The sequence below is a fragment of the Acanthaster planci genome, linkage group LG02 (genome assembly GCF_054643075.1).
Source record: "Acanthaster planci isolate LZ-2023a linkage group LG02, COTS_SCS, whole genome shotgun sequence".
NCBI classification, from domain to species: domain Eukaryota; kingdom Metazoa; phylum Echinodermata; class Asteroidea; order Valvatida; family Acanthasteridae; genus Acanthaster; species Acanthaster planci.
In genome coordinates this window covers 26,056,236-26,074,096 of record NC_141778.1, presented here as the reverse complement: position 1 = coordinate 26,074,096, position 17,861 = coordinate 26,056,236, and the positions used below count along the sequence as shown (strand labels likewise).

The window sequence follows — 17,861 nt, the reverse complement described above, 5'->3', positions numbered from 1 at the left end:
ACTTCATGCAGGTGTTTGTGACAATTCAAAAATTGGAGTTTCCTATACCGAATTCTTCCCCCATTGTATGCTTTTAATCATTTTACAATCTTACAATATTGAACACTTCTTACAAATACAGTGTTGAAAACAAAAAGCAACTGCACATGATTTCATGATCATGAAAATGATGTAAGTGTCTGAATGATAGGATGATTTAGTCAATAATTCAGGTTCAGGAATCCGTGTTGGTTTGTCAGAATTTTCATGAAGTCTGTCAACAAAGTGTCCAGTTTGAATTAGTTCATTATGCAAACTTAAAAGCCTTATTTTCTGCCCCAATGTTCCCATTTCTCCACAGGAGTGACAGGATGTGACCAGGGCCAACAAAAAAGCCAATTTGAAAGTCTTCAGTTGTGGACAGAATGGAAGTTAAATAATCTACGCTTGGACAACAAATGCCTCACGAGTATAGCGGATTGACTTCACGGCGGACAGTTTTCTTGATGCTGATAGCATGAGTCGTCTGATCCGACGACTCTCCAATGCCTCCATCACGTCCCTCACCTCCATCGGGACCCCGGCCTCTCATTCAAATGGTCTTCCTGGGGTGGTGGGATCGGTCGGACCCATGGACGTCCCTGCCGACGCGGACCCTCAAGCGTGCCTGGAGGTCTTCTGCAGTCACTGGGCCCAGATCAAAGGTGAATTTCTCGATCTTGCATCTTTCTTTCCCCACTTGTGTAATTTGACAACCAGCTTGAGAAGTCAGAAGTGCGGGGGCACAGTGCTTTTAGACGAGTAAAATTTTCCTGCTGAATGCTTCCTCGACTAATGGTATGCACATCAAGCTTAAGAACATGCATGTGTGTGATGCCACCGCAGTCTTCTCGGAGGGGTCTATAGACAGACTGCTGCGTGGCCAATTTCATAGAGCTGCGTAAGCACAAACTTTGCTTAAGCATGAAAAAACCTTGCTTAAAAACAGGTTAGCAGCTCAAACTCTCTTGTTGTCATTCTAACCAAAAGACAGCTAAATACAATCCCAAAACAATATACATCACATGGAGTTTTGGCCGGTTACCAATTAAACTTTTTCTTCCACGCCCTCAGGGATACTCACGGACATGTGTTTCTACACGTGCTTGGACTTTTTACATTTGATTCCCATTGGATTAAGCAGGGCCAAAAATGACCATGACTCCTTGGAAAGCTTCTGCAGCTCTTCAGCCTGTTAAGTTTACACCATGAGTAGGTTGTCAAACTAATGGGGACATCAATTCCCCCTCCATCCCTCTTGGACTTAAATTTGTCATTCTTCCAATCTGCTGTGGTGGTTTTAAAAAGTCCAGTGGAAACATGGCTTATGGAGACAAGCAACTTTTCCTCGGATCAGCTGATTTCCTGGTTTTTCGCTTTACCCTCGAGCCATTGAAAAATTGAAAAACATTATATAGAGTCTTGTGAAGATTGGAATTTTCTCATTTTTTTCAAAGTCCAGGTTGCATGCCTGCTTACTATTGGATTTGTGTTTGACTGTTTACGAATGACTTGGTTTCTGTCTTAGGAATAATCGTCAAACAGAACGCCAGCAGTTTCCCCCGCTCCAAGGCCACCTTCGACGACATCCAGGCGGTGGCCAACTACGCCACCCAGATGATGTACCTGCTGGTGGAGGAGACGCAGCCGGCCGAGGGCACCATGGGGCCCATGCTGGAGCTGACCATCGCCGAGCGGGTCATGCAGCGGCTGGTGGCCTGGGGTCTGGCCTGCGGCGGCGAGCACGCCGAGGACATGAAGCGGGAAGTGCTGCGCATCTACGAGATGATGCTGGCCCAGGCCAAGCAGGCGGTGCTGATGCACAACGAGCTGCTCAACCCGCTACTGTGCCTGCTGCTGGAGTGCTCGGAGCGCTGCTCGGAGCGGGTGGAACTGCATCTGGTCCTGCTGCTGCACCAGCTGTGCGTCTCCTTGTCAAAGGTAGGTTTCATTCTTTTGCAAGATACATTTAGGCTTGGGCAAGCCCCTAACCAGCTGTTTTGAAATGGATTGTGATCTTGTTCAAGATTCAGAAATGTCTCCAAATTTTTCAAACCATATACAAGGAAAACCCTTCAAAATTGCCCATGAAATGCTGTGAACCACTGATGCTAGTTCAGTAAAAGAAAATCCACAGTACTTTCGCTGAATCTTCCTTATTCCTGAATCTTCGTCATGTATCACTCTTCATTCTACACACAAACATTGCGACTTTTAAAAAGCCCAAAGACCCCTGATTTGCCTGAGCGCAGCCTGGCTTTTCAATTGCAAAACCTGGCCGCCGGTTCCATGCTTCTCCGAGAAATCTTACAACGGAACACTCGCTTCCTTCTTGTGGTAACTTCAAACAAGTATCTTACGTCCAAATTATGAAAGAAAAGTTGGCAGTTAAATTTTTCGAAATTGAAATGAAAAAGAGAATGATTAATCAATTGAAAAAAATTGATACACTCTTTAGGGCTTACCAGGGACCAGTTAAAAACTTTCCATGACTCTATGGTGACATACGGAATACCATTTTGTTGTCAGGACCCGATGCTTCTGGAGTATCTGTTCCATGCCAGCCCCAGCCAGGGGCCTGCCAAGTTCCTGCTCTTCTCCCTCCTCATCCCCTTCCTTCACCGGGACGGCAAGGTGGGTCAGACGGCCCGGGACGCCCTCCTGCTCTGCATCTCTGTCTCCAGCCAGGGGGACAACATCGCCCGGTACATCACCGAGAGCACCAATCTCTGTCCGGTAAGTCTGCCGGGACGAGCGGGCCATGCATTGAACAAAGGGCTCAGAAATCAGTAGAGCTAATTCTCAAAAAGACCGCCCTTTTTGTTTACTTTTTCCTAGCAGGGGGAAGAGCACATCTTGTCCCCTGTTCGATTCCAGTCATGCAGGGATGGATTTCACTGAAACTTAGCACGAACCTAGACGCATCCTCGGTTTCAATGCATCTACAAAAAGTTTCATCTCAATCATGGAAAACATCCTGTAATTAGAAACATTAGCATTTCTTACCTCCATTCATAAATTGGCACTTTTGTGCACCGTCCGTTTTAAGGTTTTCTGGCATCATGCTCTCATCACGAGAATGGTAGGAGCAAATTATGCACAAAACGTTACTCTACAAACTCTTGGGGGGCTATGCAGATCCCCCCCACTTAATCCGTGCAAGAACAGACGTGTTTGATATTATTTGTGAAGGCTTTTCATCAATGCCAAGAAAATAAAATACTACCTGCACAGTTTTACCTCAGTAGAGCAAGGAGTTTTTCCAATTGTGATGATTTGAAATTAGTGTCATTAGCTAGGCACATCTTAATATACTGTACATTGTCCCTTAAAAGGAAGCTGGTACTTTGAGGCATCCTGTTCCCCTGATAATAACAGCTGTGCAAGTACATATACATCATGCAGTCAGATTATTATCGTCAGGCCATACACAAAGCCAGCCCATCTCCAAAAAAAATTAGTCACATATATGCTTCCTGTTTCTCTACTCACCCTATTTTGACGGTGCATTTTTTGGAGGGAAATATGGAGAGAATGTTAAATTGGACATGAAGAAAAAAATATTTATATTTTTATTTGAATGTAGCTTAGAAAGGTTCAACTGATGTGTTTGTGCATGCAACCGGTACCCTTTCAAGTATTGTTCATTTCATTAGAAATGCCACTGACACCCCATGCTGTCATTATTTTTAATCAGTCTACACTTAGCTGCGCGATGAATCGTTAAAAATAAGTTCAAATAAGGGGATGAGGAAAAACATTTAAGGTTCCAACCATCCTACCCTGTTTTCAGATGCCACAATATAGGAAGCTTTTTTGACCCATGATATCAGGTGACTAGTTCAGAAGGCTCACCCTTGAATTCTTAAAAAAACTACAGTGCAATTGTGACGGCAGTAAGACTGTGCATGAGACATATGTATCCCCATCAATGCATTTTTCGGGTAAAAGAAAGTAGACAGCTTTTACATTTTCCAAAGCAAAAGAGTCCTGGGGAATAATTTGGAGAGCTCTTTGTCATTATTTCATCTTGCGACATTCCACGGATTTGATTTTTTTACCCCTTTGCTTAGGTTTTAGCGACAGGTCTTGGGGCGCTGTACTCGCGCCTGCCTCGCAAGCTGGACATCAAGGTGGACCACTGGCACTGCCTGACCCGGGAAGACTGGACGGTCATGCCAGATCTCTGCATGTTCCTGCACTCCCTGGATTTCTGCAACGCAGTGGTCCAGGTGAGTGACTAAGCTGTTGCTAAGTTTTCCTGACTTAAAAGAGATGAAGGGTTTTTGGTGAATGCATTCTGTATTGTGAACTGTTAACCCAAAGCCTTTTTATAAGATTAAGAATGCAATTTGCATCCTTGCGAAATCTTCCAATCCCTTCCCGTTAAAAATTGGATGCAACCTCATCCTACATATCCAAAATTATCCCTTGAATGTTCTCCATGGAGGGATGACCACTGCCTTAGTCCCTCAAAATCAATTCCTCCTCAAATGTTCCGGCAGTGTGAATGATATCATCGAGCCATGAGGACAATCTAGGCCTGAACAGTAAACAACACTAGGTTAGGCCCGAGACCTCAACATGATGCATTCTCCAAAATCGCGCACACATTTCTGCCATACAGCTTCAGTCCTTCAAATTCTTACACAACTAATTGGAGGACTTTGGAGGATTCCATTCAATTCAATTCTTTAAATATCCTTTTTAAAACACCACCAAATAAGAAGTCCAAAGACTAATACACTTTGGTTTACATAAAATAAAATTTATAGGACAATAAAAAACCACGATACAAAAATATAAGCTGTTAAAAACAAGATTAAATTAATTTAATAAGCGAATCATTTACGCAATTGGCGAAGGTTTGTATCTACAGGTCCTTATTTTCAACTGTTCAAATTGACATGAATTCCTGAGAGTATGTTGTGAGAAATATGATAAGTTACGCTGAGGTGGCAAGAGGTGGCATTGCCTGTCAGATACAAGTAAGCATTTTGCGAGCTTTAAGACCAATTGTTTCCTACACCGATGTACATGCAATGAATGAATTTCAAGCTTGATCAACAAGAAAATTAGGAACAGTTAGAAGAATTGCCGGATCAACCCCAAACTCAATGAGTTTTTTTAGCTACTTTAGTGTGGTTAATATGGTCAAAGGCCTTGCTAAAATCAAATATACACAAATTGACAGAGACACCACCTTTATCAATATTGCTTCCTGTATTACATCAAGCATACATGTATCTATGAGATAATGTGTGATGTAATGATAATGTAGTTTTCATGTTGCCACACTGTTGAGGATCAATGATATGCCTAATATCTCTCATAATCCAATCTGCTAGTTAGGTAGGTTAGGGTTTTAAAGTTTGAAGAAGGCCCATACATCACACAGTTATTCAATCCTATTTTTTTGGGATTTGTACTTTTAACAAATTCATATAAAAACTCCACAAAAAGAACCCACAAAATACGTCTCTAAAAACAACAGTTGTCTGAGTCTTAAAGGTTACCTCAGAAAATGAAAGGAACAGTGATTCCGCGGATAGGACTTAAGTTTCAGGGGAGTGATCGCTGAAGTGACAAACTATTGAATCTGACTGACTGCACCAGCTGTCCGGGGTCCGGGGACAACTTCTAGAGTCATAAATGGAATAAAACAAACTTGCTTTTTCTTTTTTTTAATGCCTTCAAAAGTATCAAGCCAAGGGGATTGAATTATTTGTCTCTGTGCAGTGCTCGCTGTGTACCTTCCTTTTTTTGTACATGTAGTGAAGAGAACTTGGACAGAAAACTTTTCTTAAATTAAATGTGAAAATTCACTTAAGGTGGTTTTTGATGGTTTCCTTGGCTGTTCCTCCTTCATTTTGTCATGAACAATCCTAACTTATCCTTCTAAAATTGTTATACAGAGAAATGTAAACCTTGTACCGGCCTCATGTATGTGTATGTACTCTGCCAAAAATTATTCATTCTTTACCTAAAAGCATAAGAGATGATGTTAATTGTTCTAGAAGTGTTTTTGTGAAGCATCTCAAGGAATTCTACTTGTCAAACTACAGTATGCAAATTTTGTTTGTACGAAACTCAATTGTTATTCGTGTCTTCAGTCGGCGAGGCAGTAATTGTTTTTGTTTATCTTGATTTTTTCTTCTTTACTACAATAAGCCATTTGCAAGTTAAATTTGAATGAAATCTAGTACACTGAGTTCTTTCAATTCACATGAGCATACGATAACAATTTGAATTCTCCAGACTAAAAACATTGTTGCTATACCTCGTGATTCCGGGCAAGATTTTGCTTATTTACCTACATGTAAGAGACGCCTTGTAACAATACACTGTTCTCAATGGATTAAAAAGGGCACAAAGGAACCAGTCCATTTCAGAGATGGTGGTCGCTATGCAAGAGCTTGCCTCGAATCACGAGGTATAGCAACAATCTTTAGTCAAAGGAATTCAAATTGTTAAGTTTATGTGCAATCAGATAACATAGTGTACCAGATTTTCTTCAAGTTTAACTGGCAAATGGCTTATTGGACCGCTCATTTTCCTACAAAAAGATCATGTGACCGTATATGACACTCTGTGATTTGTCAACATCAGTTTTGAGTGAATCACATACAGAAGGCTAGACCTTCTCTGGACAGCACCCCCATTCATTCTGTCATGTTGTATTTTTTGGTCATTATTTTTATGTACTTTATGTACCTTATTTGTATGAACAGAAATACGATAAACAACCTGAATCAGGTGATGACATTGTTGGCTTTCCAGATAGATTCACACGAGCGCACAGGATCAGGAAAGTGGTGAACGGTTACATGTATTTTCACATGCTGCACAAGTGATCTCTATTGACCACTGACCAGACAGTAGCTAAAACACGACACAATGTTTTTACGCACACTCTAGATCATTTATCCATGTATTAAAATAATAACGCACCCCAACATCGTTGTGATAACAACATGTATTATTCTGAACAACCCAACTCCACATGTATCATTTTCTGATAGTGTTTCTGATTGATTCGGTTTCATTTTTATTTCCTCAGCATGTGTGATGAATTACATGCACATCTACATGTACAGTGTACTTTCTTCCCTTGAAACTTAGATGAGTGCGAGTCTGGAACTTATTTGAATTCCAGTCAGTCGTAGCTTTTTTTAAAATATCCACAGTTAGATGTAGTTTGTTGCTCTTGTATGTGTGCTTATTTTGCCAAATCGTTCAGACAATCCTGTGATAAGCTTTATGGTTTATACAGTATACATTCTGTTATTCAGTTTTGTACATGAAAGGTAACAGTGTTATTTTTGTCCTGGGGAAATGTCATGGCATATTCTATACATGTAAGCATTGTATACATGTAAGCAAACAAATATCTTGCTGAACTGAACGATTTTCTTCTTGCTATATGTGTTACGATGCCGAAAATGTATTGTATTCCAGCAGTGTTTAAATTGGTTAAAAATGTTGTATTTTCCATCTGTGCAAATTGAGTAATTTGAAATTACGTGCGTTGAATTGAATGTGTGGAGGGAAAAACTGGTTTCCGTTTCCCTTTGGAATAGATGCAAATTGTTGTTGATGCTGAGTGAGTTGTTATGGTTTGGCCATACCAGGATGATATTCAAAGAATTAGCAACATAAGACCCTCTCTCTGCTTTGATTTACTTGTCCAACTGCAGCTGGCAAATTTGTATGGTGACTTTTTTGGAGGGGGAGTTGTGATGTGTTAATCTTTTTCAAATTTACAATTTCTTTAGACTAACCATGCAAGCACATGGGTCATTTTATGAATTTGGGGTTTGACGTGTGACGTTTTACTGTTCCTGTTACACCTGACCTGCGTAATTTGACAAGTTCCATGTATACATGTACATCACTGATATTGATTTCAAACCATTTTTATTTGTTTGGCAGGTAATGAGCAGTACTTAATTCAGTCTTGTGAATTAAAGACTGAGTTCTAAGCATTAAAAAAATTGCACGCCAGACAAAGACGGGAAAAATTGGGTCCCAAATTTATAGAATGACTCACATGTCTTAAAGAGATGACAAGAGTGTTTGACATTGTACTGTAAAAAGAGTTTGAAGTCGGGAGGGACCCACAAAGCAGGCAGATTTTTTATCCCCTACCTGCAGAAATCATTCAAAAACAGAGAGCACTATTTCCCCAATCCATGCAACAATTGAGTTACACGTTGGCATGATTTTGTAGCCAAAAATGATAACATAAATTAAAGCTGATGCATAGGCTGTGAGGCGAGGCCTTATGATGCGCATCACACTTGCCCGTCAGAATCCTGAGAATTACCAAGCTGAAAATGTGGGGTTTTCTCTAACGTGGTGATCCAGCAACAGATTTAAAGAGATACCCACAGTGTTGCATCCTCTCTGTGAGTTTATGTAATTTTATACATGGACATCCTATTTCCAGAGTACTTGACAAAGCTGCTTGTTTACACAATGCGGTGGCTTGGAAAAATTAGTGGTCTGATACTGTTCAGCCACTTGCTTGTAATTTCTGACACATTTTTTTTTCCTGAGGGCATCAGGTGTCAGTTGATAACACACATTGTTTCACTTTTTTTCTTCTTCAATTTTCGCATCAGGTGGCACATCCGCTCGTCAGCACACAGCTTGTGCAGTACTTTCACGACGGGTTCCTGGTACCCGTCATTGGTCCTGCTCTGCATCAGGTAAATCAGCAAATGAAATTTCATTTCATTTTGTCATTGCACTAGTCACAGGTTTTAATCGAAAGGAATTTATCCAGGGTTTTACAGCATTGCCACCTCCGAGTATTTATGAATAATTTGTTAACTGTTGGGTTCATTTATTTGTCCGTCCTTGTTGGCTGAGGAAATTTTTTTTTTCTTTATAAATTGTTTTTGCGTCTGTCTTGTATGCCTTTGATGCACAAAGGGAAGAAGGGAGCCAGTCATGTTAATAGTGTGCAGCACATTTTCATTGAGTGCTTTTAGCATTTTGGCATTAACTACTCTGTACACATGCAGTGCAGGGAACCGTTGAATTACTGTCTGTATTGCCAGTGTTCTCCCGGGATGGTTATAAATCTTGTGCATATGTAGTATTATTGTACGTGCGCTAACACAGTTTTGCTCAGCATGCTGACTATGAAGTTAAATGAAAACTAGTAAAAACAGTGTTTTTTTGTGACCACGCTTTGTTCCGTTCTACTGTCAGAAATGGACAGAAGAAAAATTTTCAGTTTTTGACTGATAATGGAAAATTTCATATTCAGGATAAATAAAAGGGATCTGTGGCATCACTTGTCAAGGCCTGTATGCTAATTGAGTGTTCATGCAAAATTTACAACCATTTGCAAAACCGTGCTATATATTCATACATGTACTTGTACTTTCATCACCCATCTTTTCCTTTCACGTTTTTGGTAATACGTAGCTCTTATATCTTATTTAGACTTGAAAAATGAATTGAACATTGCCTACGTGTGTAGTTACATGCATGAACGAAAGTGTTAAGTTCTTTGTATTACATTTTTCCTGGTCATCCCCTTGTTTCAGTTCTCATCCGTGCACAATTTGTTTCCTTTGGATATCACTTTCATTTGAAAGGGCTAGACCTTAAAATGCGATTGTTATCAAAGTGTGTAGCATGTTTTCTTAGAAGATGCATGACCTGCAGTAATGTTCCTACGTGCATACATGTACATGCATTTCTGCCTGTGTTTGAGGTGCCCAAATCCTGCTGATATCTCACTGCAGGCGTTGTCTATTTTTGGTGCCAGATCTCTTAACCCTGTGGAGAGACTGAAATGTTTTGAAAGGTCAGGAACAGATATTTCTGACCTTAAAGATGTGATCTTTCTAACAGCTGTCACAGAGATCTTTATCACTATCTTCTGTGTTGCTTTGTGGTGCATGTAATCGGACTCCTGGCCGCGCATCAATCTATTAGCCAAATGCAGAGCAGCCCTGATATCCCGTGGGAGTTCAAGAAACTGAAAAAAAAAAAATCAGTGTGTATTTAAGTGGTTTACTGGTGGATGTCAGTCGGGATACCAGACTCAATACTTAGTGTGGCCCACTTACATTGTGGGTTGCTCTGTCCTAAGTAGGTGATATCGCTTAGTAAATTTATGGGTGCACTGAACTAATTCAAGCTCCATTAAGTGTACAACCAACAAAGTTTGGAGCCCCATGGCAGGCAGCTGAAGTCCCTGAGGCCTCTCAAACAAAAAACAATATGTTGTTTGGTCCTTCAGATCTCATTTGATTTTCAAATTTTAGTACATGTAGGTTAAGCAATGAATTTTTCAATTATCTACTAAAACAAACTCATCTCCCAAAAAGTGAATGTTCCCAAGTCTTCCCAGCAGCCACTTTTCAAATGACATCCCTCACTTTTCTCAGGCTCTTCTGACAAATTTTCAATCACATTTTGTCTGTCTTGCCCCTAGATGGGTGCCCCTGAATCTGCAGATATGATCCTAGACCATACTTACACAATCCCACAATTTCTTGGCCCGCACAGACCCCTCTTTCAGCAGAATTTGCACGGGTACTTTTTAAGAAGCTCCTTGGCCTAGCAGAGAATTTTCCATGAATTGGGATTGTACACCCTTTATGTGCAAAGCAGTTGTCTGCAGAGAACCAGTGTCTAGGAACTGATTGTTAGTTGGAATTTAGACAGGCAACCTGCTTACAAATGTATTTGTTAAGCAGATTGCTTAGCACCGGTTTCCTGGGGAACAAACCTTGAAAAAAGTTGTCCTGGGAATTAAAAACAAAAGAAAAAGAGTCATGGAGAGTAGGGGGAAAAAATAGGGTGTCTTGGAACCCTGTTGTCAGAGATGGGAGATGGTTAATTCCAGAAATTAGGGGTCCAAAAGTGTGGCATTTTTGTGTCTGTGTTACCTCTGACCCTTGTTAGTTAGCATGGAAATATCACTGGAATTTCAAACTATTACAATTTGTTAAGCAGGTAATTTGCATTAATTCATCACTCTTGAAAATTAGAAAATGTGTGCTGAACTCACAAAATCACATGTTAGATGTGACGGGGACATGAAGAAAAATGGACCCCGAATTTGTGGAATTACGCAGGGTTATTTTGATGGGCCTCTTTTGATGGGATGATTACAGTTTTGGGCAGGCTGTATCCTTTTCAGCCTGCAGTAGTGGGTTTGTCAGTCTTCCAGGTTTAGGATACCAAAACCTCTTCAAATTTTAGTCCTGGAATGTCCTGGAAAACTCACATGAATCTGATCTCCAGATTTCAGTGGGAACCCTGTCAGCAAGTCTTTGGTGTTTAAGCAGACTTGGCCAGAGGACTCATTGTCAAGGAATGGCCATGCCAGAAAATTTGTGCCCAGCTGAGTCAGGACATACACATTTCTGGGCTTGTCCGAGGTCTAAGTGCAACATTGTATTTTTTTCTTCTGTTCTTAACGCTCCAGAGTGTTGAATTTCTCCACTTTTGTTTTGTGAACAAACGTGAATGCAAGAATATGACAACACAGGTTTACCCTTCACTAGCGCTGCACGCTTCTGCTTGGTGCTTTTGGTATATTAGTGAATTATTAGAAAGCTTGAACCCACAACATCCTGGTCGCTGCTGTGAATGTCTGAACCGCTCAACCACTACCTGTGTGGTAATTGCTGATTCAGATGTGAAGATTTCTTGTCGTAGCAGACTGGCAATAGTTCATTGATGCTGGCTCCCTGTTGAAAATGTGACATGCCGTTTTCCAGTGGTTGGACTTTTTCCTGTTCAAATGAGTTTCCACAAGTTCAGAAAGTCCTTTCAGTTTACGTGTGTAATTGCTTTTCCCATCAAGCCACCCCCCCCAAAAAAAACTTGAAAGTTTTTGTTTATAAACATCCTTAAGGATTAAGGTTATCTTTTTTCTTTTGATCACATGACCTTATTTGAAGGCCAGTCTCTTGTAGTTGCCAATTCAGAATTGTTTTGGGATTATATAACAGACCCATGTATTGTAATTGCAATAATTCTATGATTATTTCATTTTTTTTGAAACGGCAGCTAACAGCATTCAACACATATTTTGTAAGTTGATTTTAATTTCACTCGTTGCAGTTTTTCCGTTTCTTTATCAAATTTTTTTTTTATCATCAACCACTTTGTTGCCTACACATTGGTCCGACAATAGTGCGTATTTGTGCAATGATCACCGAGTTTTAGTTGTCGCTCAACAAAGCTGGAAGCACAGAATGTTAGTTGTCGCTCACCAAAGCTGGAAGCACATGTGTTTGCCAATTTTTCTTGCTGTAGTGATCCAAGTATTTTCGTGGTTGTTTGTAACTGTGCGTGTCGCTTTGTGTGATTTCCCCGTGTGCCCTCCAATACAGTCAGAAAGGACGGAGCAGCCCAAAAAAGTGCCTCCCCATCCCCATGACTTTTGTGTGATGTCCATTTACTTTCACCAATTAGTAAGGCCAGCACATTTCCATACATTTACAAAGAGAGTATTTGCCGAGACCATGTACCAGTACATGTGTACCTGTACAGGGCAGACAAACTCGTACATGTATATGTACATGTGTACATGCTCAAGGACACGAATGTATAACTTGATTGCACCAGGAAGCTGTGTGCACTAAGTCTGTACTCTCCGTTTCTTCATGGTGCAGCCGGCAAGCTCACAAAGAGGGAAAAGAAGTCACGTGTGTCCCTTGACAAAGATACCAATTAAAATATGAACTTGAACATATCCGATCTGTTATCTTTTCTTTTGGACTCCTAGCCTGAAAATTTCCAGTTTGGGAGAGTCCCTTCTCAACTTAAACCGATTTCCATGGCACGAACATGCACATATACATGTAGTCGTGGAGAACTGTTATTTCCTTCCTTTGAATTGTGGTTTACCACAGTTGATAAAGTAGCACCCCACAGCAAAAAGTGATTGAAACTCAACTAGTTCAGCCGCAGATCAGGGTATTAATGTGTACACTGTTGAAGTAGTTTACAAAATATTGAAGTTCAGTCCGATCATCAAAGGGTTTAAATTAGATAAATGTATTTCTGGGAAACAAATATCCACCTGATTGGGAATAAGTCAAAATATGCTTATCCCATGCTGAAATCTGCAATCCATGTCAGTTGATTAATTCCATGCAGTGGAAAAACTTTGACTCCAAAATTTCTGTACCAAGTTAAGCTTCTGTATTCATGGTGTTTTGTACATGTGACAGGGCAGTTTTGGTCGTGCTTTTTTCTCTCTTTCAAACTTTGCTAGTTACATAAAAACAAGATTAGAAACACTGATTTATTATGACCAACCTTGAGCAAAATAATTTCCATTTTATTTTGTAGTTTCCTCACATAAAGAAAAAGAAGTCGCTATTACAAAAAGACTTGTGCGCAGTGATAAATCCCTCGCACAAGTCAACAGTAACAGTTGCTGCAAGTTATAGATAACTGCATGCACACTGCAGCACCTGATGGAGGACATACCTATGCACATGTATGAATATTTCGCTGAGAATAAATTTGCTGGTAGGCTGTGCTTGTGTGGAAGCAATTGAATCGGTTTCAGCCTTGCATTATTCATAGCAAAAAATTGGTGCAGTTCCGTTCTTATCTTGTTATACAGCTCTTGTTTCCATTTATTTTTTTTTCATTGAAAAGGGGTCATTTGTGGACCGCCAGAATGAAAAATAGCATACATGAACTGTTATATGAAATTATATTTCATATAACCGAAGTACACAACATATCCACACCCCATTACTTTGTAAGGATTATGAATGTCCAAAGCTAAATGCCTATCGGCAGGAAAATGCCATGTTTGAAAGTACAGTGTTGCCCTGTGCAGCACAGCCGAAGCATTACTCAAATGAAGCATTTATCAACCGCTGCATCCTGACATTGGATAATTTGTGACAGGATTGTTTGGTCTCGCTGAGTAGGCTGCATGGCTGCACAAATGAAATTTCCCCTTTGATTTTAATGTCTGTATCCGCTTGTGGCATTTGAATATGTCAGGGTTAAGGGTTTGTTTGGTGTGGTTATTCTCTTGCTTCCCCCCCCATGAATTACGCAGTGTCTGCCTGCAGTGACCAGTGGTGCTTTCAGTATTGCTGAGCTCGTGTGGAGTTTTGTGCACTGGCATTGTTATTTTATTGTTCCCTGCATGTTCCTCGACATGACTCATGTAGATTGCGTGATTGGTTTTTCTTTGTGCTTTTGTCGCTCTTTTTGCCTTCGACCTTTTGATGGCTGCTCGATTTGGTCGCGCCAAAGCACACGTAGCCAAAACTAGTCTCTATCTAGTATTTTTGACACCTCCCCTGTCCCCCTCTCTCCCCTTGCTGATTTCTCAAGCTAACAAGATTAAGTGACGACGTGTAGTTGTATTTTTTGGATTGTATGTTTGATCATCTATTCCTTCCTCCATGATTTGAATAACGAGCCCGCAGCTTGAGCTCCACCCATTTGGTTTCCAAAGTCCCACATTCTACCACTACATCGTATAGAGGGCTTTGCCTCATGCAGTGTCGGGATAAAAGTTGGAAACTCTGTGAAAGTCTAGAGTGGCACACATTGACTTTTTTCCCGGACTTTTAGTGCCAAGTCTTCCCATCTTTCTTTGCAGGATTTATTTAAACTCGTTTAGGTTAGGCATTGGTACTTTTTATCATCAAACTTCAAATGAAAATTATGTGGCCTTCTGCCTCGGTGTCTTCCAAAAAGGAGATTTTCAGAAAGTGGGCACAAAATTGGGCTTCGGCTCCCTAATGTGAAGCATTTGAACAAATCTCGGGCAAGGCGTTAAAGAAAGAATATCAAAGTGTGCCACTTCAGGGGTTACCCCATGCATTGTACCAAGAATAAAAGGTCACTTGTCTGGTATAAACCAGCAAAGCCTTACTTGTTACCCAAAACCTTCTTGCACCGACCCTTTTACGAAAATGTACAATGCCTTGTCTGGCCTACATGTGAATACACACACATGTACCGCCATCATCACCACATTCATGTACATTAGGTTTTTTTGCCCTCCAAGGTTCTTTATATTGTGTTCATGTCTGCATCACATCACATATTGTCACGCTGATCATAACCAGCACAAACCAAGCAGCTTTATTTGTAAATTGAACTTGTCCAGCATAGTAGTGTAATTTGGCCCCTTTGGAAAGTTCATCATCAGTGTCAAATTTGTTGAAGTAAGATGCATGTACATGTACTCGTAGCTTCAGGCTTTACGACAGCAATCGTCATTTTTATGTTTCTTGTCATTTGTTTTATTGTTTTTAAAAAGCTTTTGTACAATTTTCTTTACTTTTCTGGATTTAATGTTATCACCTGACATTTCAGGAGGTTCTGGTACATTTGCACTTGAGCTTGGTATTCCATCACAATGAATAGACAGAACCCCTCCTCTCCTCGTCCCCCCAACACGCACAACCTGGAAAATATTTGGAAGGAAAGAGTGAAATCTGTTGTTTTTATTTTGGGTTTTTTGTTGTTGTTGTTGTTGTTGTTGTTGTTGTTGTTGTTTTTCCAACCGTTTCATGTTGAAAATTACATGTTGTATTGCAATAAACACAGCACACTGCAGCCAGTACACACACAATTCATGTTAACATCCGTCTCATTAATTAACAAGAAAGTTCCCCTGCCACAGCTCTGTTAAAGGTTACTGTTTGAAGTACCCTGCCATACAAATCTGGGCAAAACTGCCAGTCATTAGTGGGACAATATGCCACATCTGTCGGCAAATTTCTCAAAATGGCTGAAGGGAAAACCAATGGCACGATGTACTGTACATGTTATTTCTCAGTGAATTATCGGTCAGGGTTTGTGCCGAGTCCAAATTGCACTGGAAGTGGAAAGTATATTTGTTGTTAATGTTCAACCTTTGACCCTGATTCTCTTCGATCCTTCAAAATCCACCATGAGGTTTGGAGGGCTTTTCTAGGAACAAGGAAGGTTGAGCCCAGTCACAGCCACAGTGCATGGGGCTTGATGACACTCCTTGAATGTTTGTGAGTTCAAAGAAACTGTTGGGTTTCCTGTACAGTGGTGGACTTTGGAGGAGTCAGGAAGGTTCTCGAATAAAATATGAAGTGAGGAACGTACATGTGTTTTGGGACTGTGAATTGATGATGTAGACAACTCAGGTATAAAAGAATAAGAAGCAATTACTGTGGGGCCATCCTGTTTGCACGTACATGTAGGTGGTACTGTGTACATGTTTGTTACATCCCTCTTCGACCAACAGGGTGTCGTGACTTGCCAGAGTGTGCACGTACTCACGTTAAGGCGTGCTTGAGTGCGATGGCCCCGCTGGAATGGCGTCTCCTTGGATTTGTCTGTGCCTGCATGCACTTGTAGTTTGTTGCTGTGTAGCAAAGCAAGAATTGGTGAGGGATGTAATGAAGTGCCATCACCAGTCAGCCACACAGCATTGTTCATTTTTCTGTCTCATTTCATTCCCGTTGTTTTTCTCTTTTTTTTCCCCTCCTGCTTTATTCCTTTCCTTCATTCCAATTTCATTCATAGTTCTCGTCCGATGGTGAGACAATTGACGTAGACAATCCGGTAGGTTTATTCTCCACCTCCATTTAATTTGTTCATTTCTGCCTCGTAGTCCAGCTGATGGAAGCCTTAAATTCATCTGATCTACATGTAGCTGCATGGTTTTACATTGGGACAGCATGGGTGTTAGCATGCTTTTGTTTTAAATATGGTGTATTTATGCTAATTTATGTTCAATGTTTTTTGTTTTGTTTTGTTCAGTTATGCTTAGAGGGTAATTCCAGAAAGGAGGGGTCCCTTTGTTTTCATATCCCTGTCACATGTGACAGATGATTTTGTAAGTTCAGAATACATTTTCTATTTTCCAAGAAAGATCAATTAATGCAAATTACCTGCTAAACAAATAGTAGTATAGTTTGAAATCAATTCTGGTGATATTTCCATGTCAAATATCAATGGTCAGATGAAACAGGGACACAAAAATGTTACACTTTTGGACCCCTAATTTCTGGAATTAACCTAGACTGATCTTGATAGTTATGCACTCCTTTGGCGTGTTTCTATCAGCACCATTTGTTGGAGGAGAATTCTGATTCCTCCCTTAATGGCCCCGGACCAACACATAGACTAATAAGAAATACATGTTGTTTAACCAGTTTAACGAGGCCTTTTCATTGTATTTTGGGTTCTTACAAAATCAGATGAAAATGGGCCGAGAGGTATGTTATCTCTTTTGGTTTTGATGGTGTATTTTGTACAAAAATGCAATCTTTATTGTGTTTAGAGTATGGAAGAAGTATTGAAATACTGAAAGAGAAATCATCACCCGTGGGGAAAAAAAGCTGGCTGAAATTCAGACTTTTTCATCGTTTTGGAATATCCATTCAGAGCAGAAACTCAGTGAAAAAGAAATTGTCTTCTCTTTCATAAGCTCATAAATCAGCCCTGTTCTATTTGATAACTCAAAATCATTTCCCATTTCACTGAGAGTTTTGAGCTAAAATACAGGACTTGTAGTCTCAATAGGCAGTTCTATTCCAAAGAGTTTTTCTGTGTTTTTTCCGCAAGTTGGAAGTACATTCCAGAGAGGTTTTCTGGTTTTTTTTACGCAAGGTGAAAGTACATGTCATTGAAACTGTGTCCCTGTACGCAGAATAGGAAATATTGGAAAAGTCATCAGATGCCTAATGGGCATGCATAGAAATTTCTGGAAAAGTAATCAATTCCCAGAATAGACACTGTACAGAATCGGAGTTTGATTTTTTTTTCTTGTTTACAAAATCCCTTCCATATCAAATGAAGAATCCAGGGAACAGAAAATGACTTTCCCCCCCAAAAAATTT

The 17,861-nt window shown here is 40.2% G+C and overlaps 1 protein-coding gene across 4 annotated transcripts in view; it reads left to right on the top strand.

Annotated features, from left to right (window-relative positions):
- The window catches only part of LOC110975856 (FHF complex subunit HOOK-interacting protein 1B-like), a 34,243-nt gene that overhangs the window by 1,262 nt on the left and 15,120 nt on the right, over positions 1–17,861 (top strand). Inside the window, exons 2-8 of one of the 4 annotated variants that reach the window (XM_022228689.2) lie at positions 341–683; positions 1,547–1,959; positions 2,548–2,754; positions 4,092–4,250; positions 8,643–8,729; positions 12,061–12,084; positions 16,543–16,581. In XM_022228689.2, coding sequence (XP_022084381.2) covers positions 497–683; positions 1,547–1,959; positions 2,548–2,754; positions 4,092–4,250; positions 8,643–8,729; positions 12,061–12,084; positions 16,543–16,581 — 1,116 coding nt within the window. In that variant the 5' untranslated portion in view covers positions 341–496. The remainder of the gene's footprint in view (positions 1–340; positions 684–1,546; positions 1,960–2,547; positions 2,755–4,091; positions 4,251–8,642; positions 8,730–12,060; positions 12,085–16,542; positions 16,582–17,861) is intronic. The other 3 variants (XM_022228690.2, XM_022228691.2, XM_022228692.2) reach the window with 3 other exon arrangements.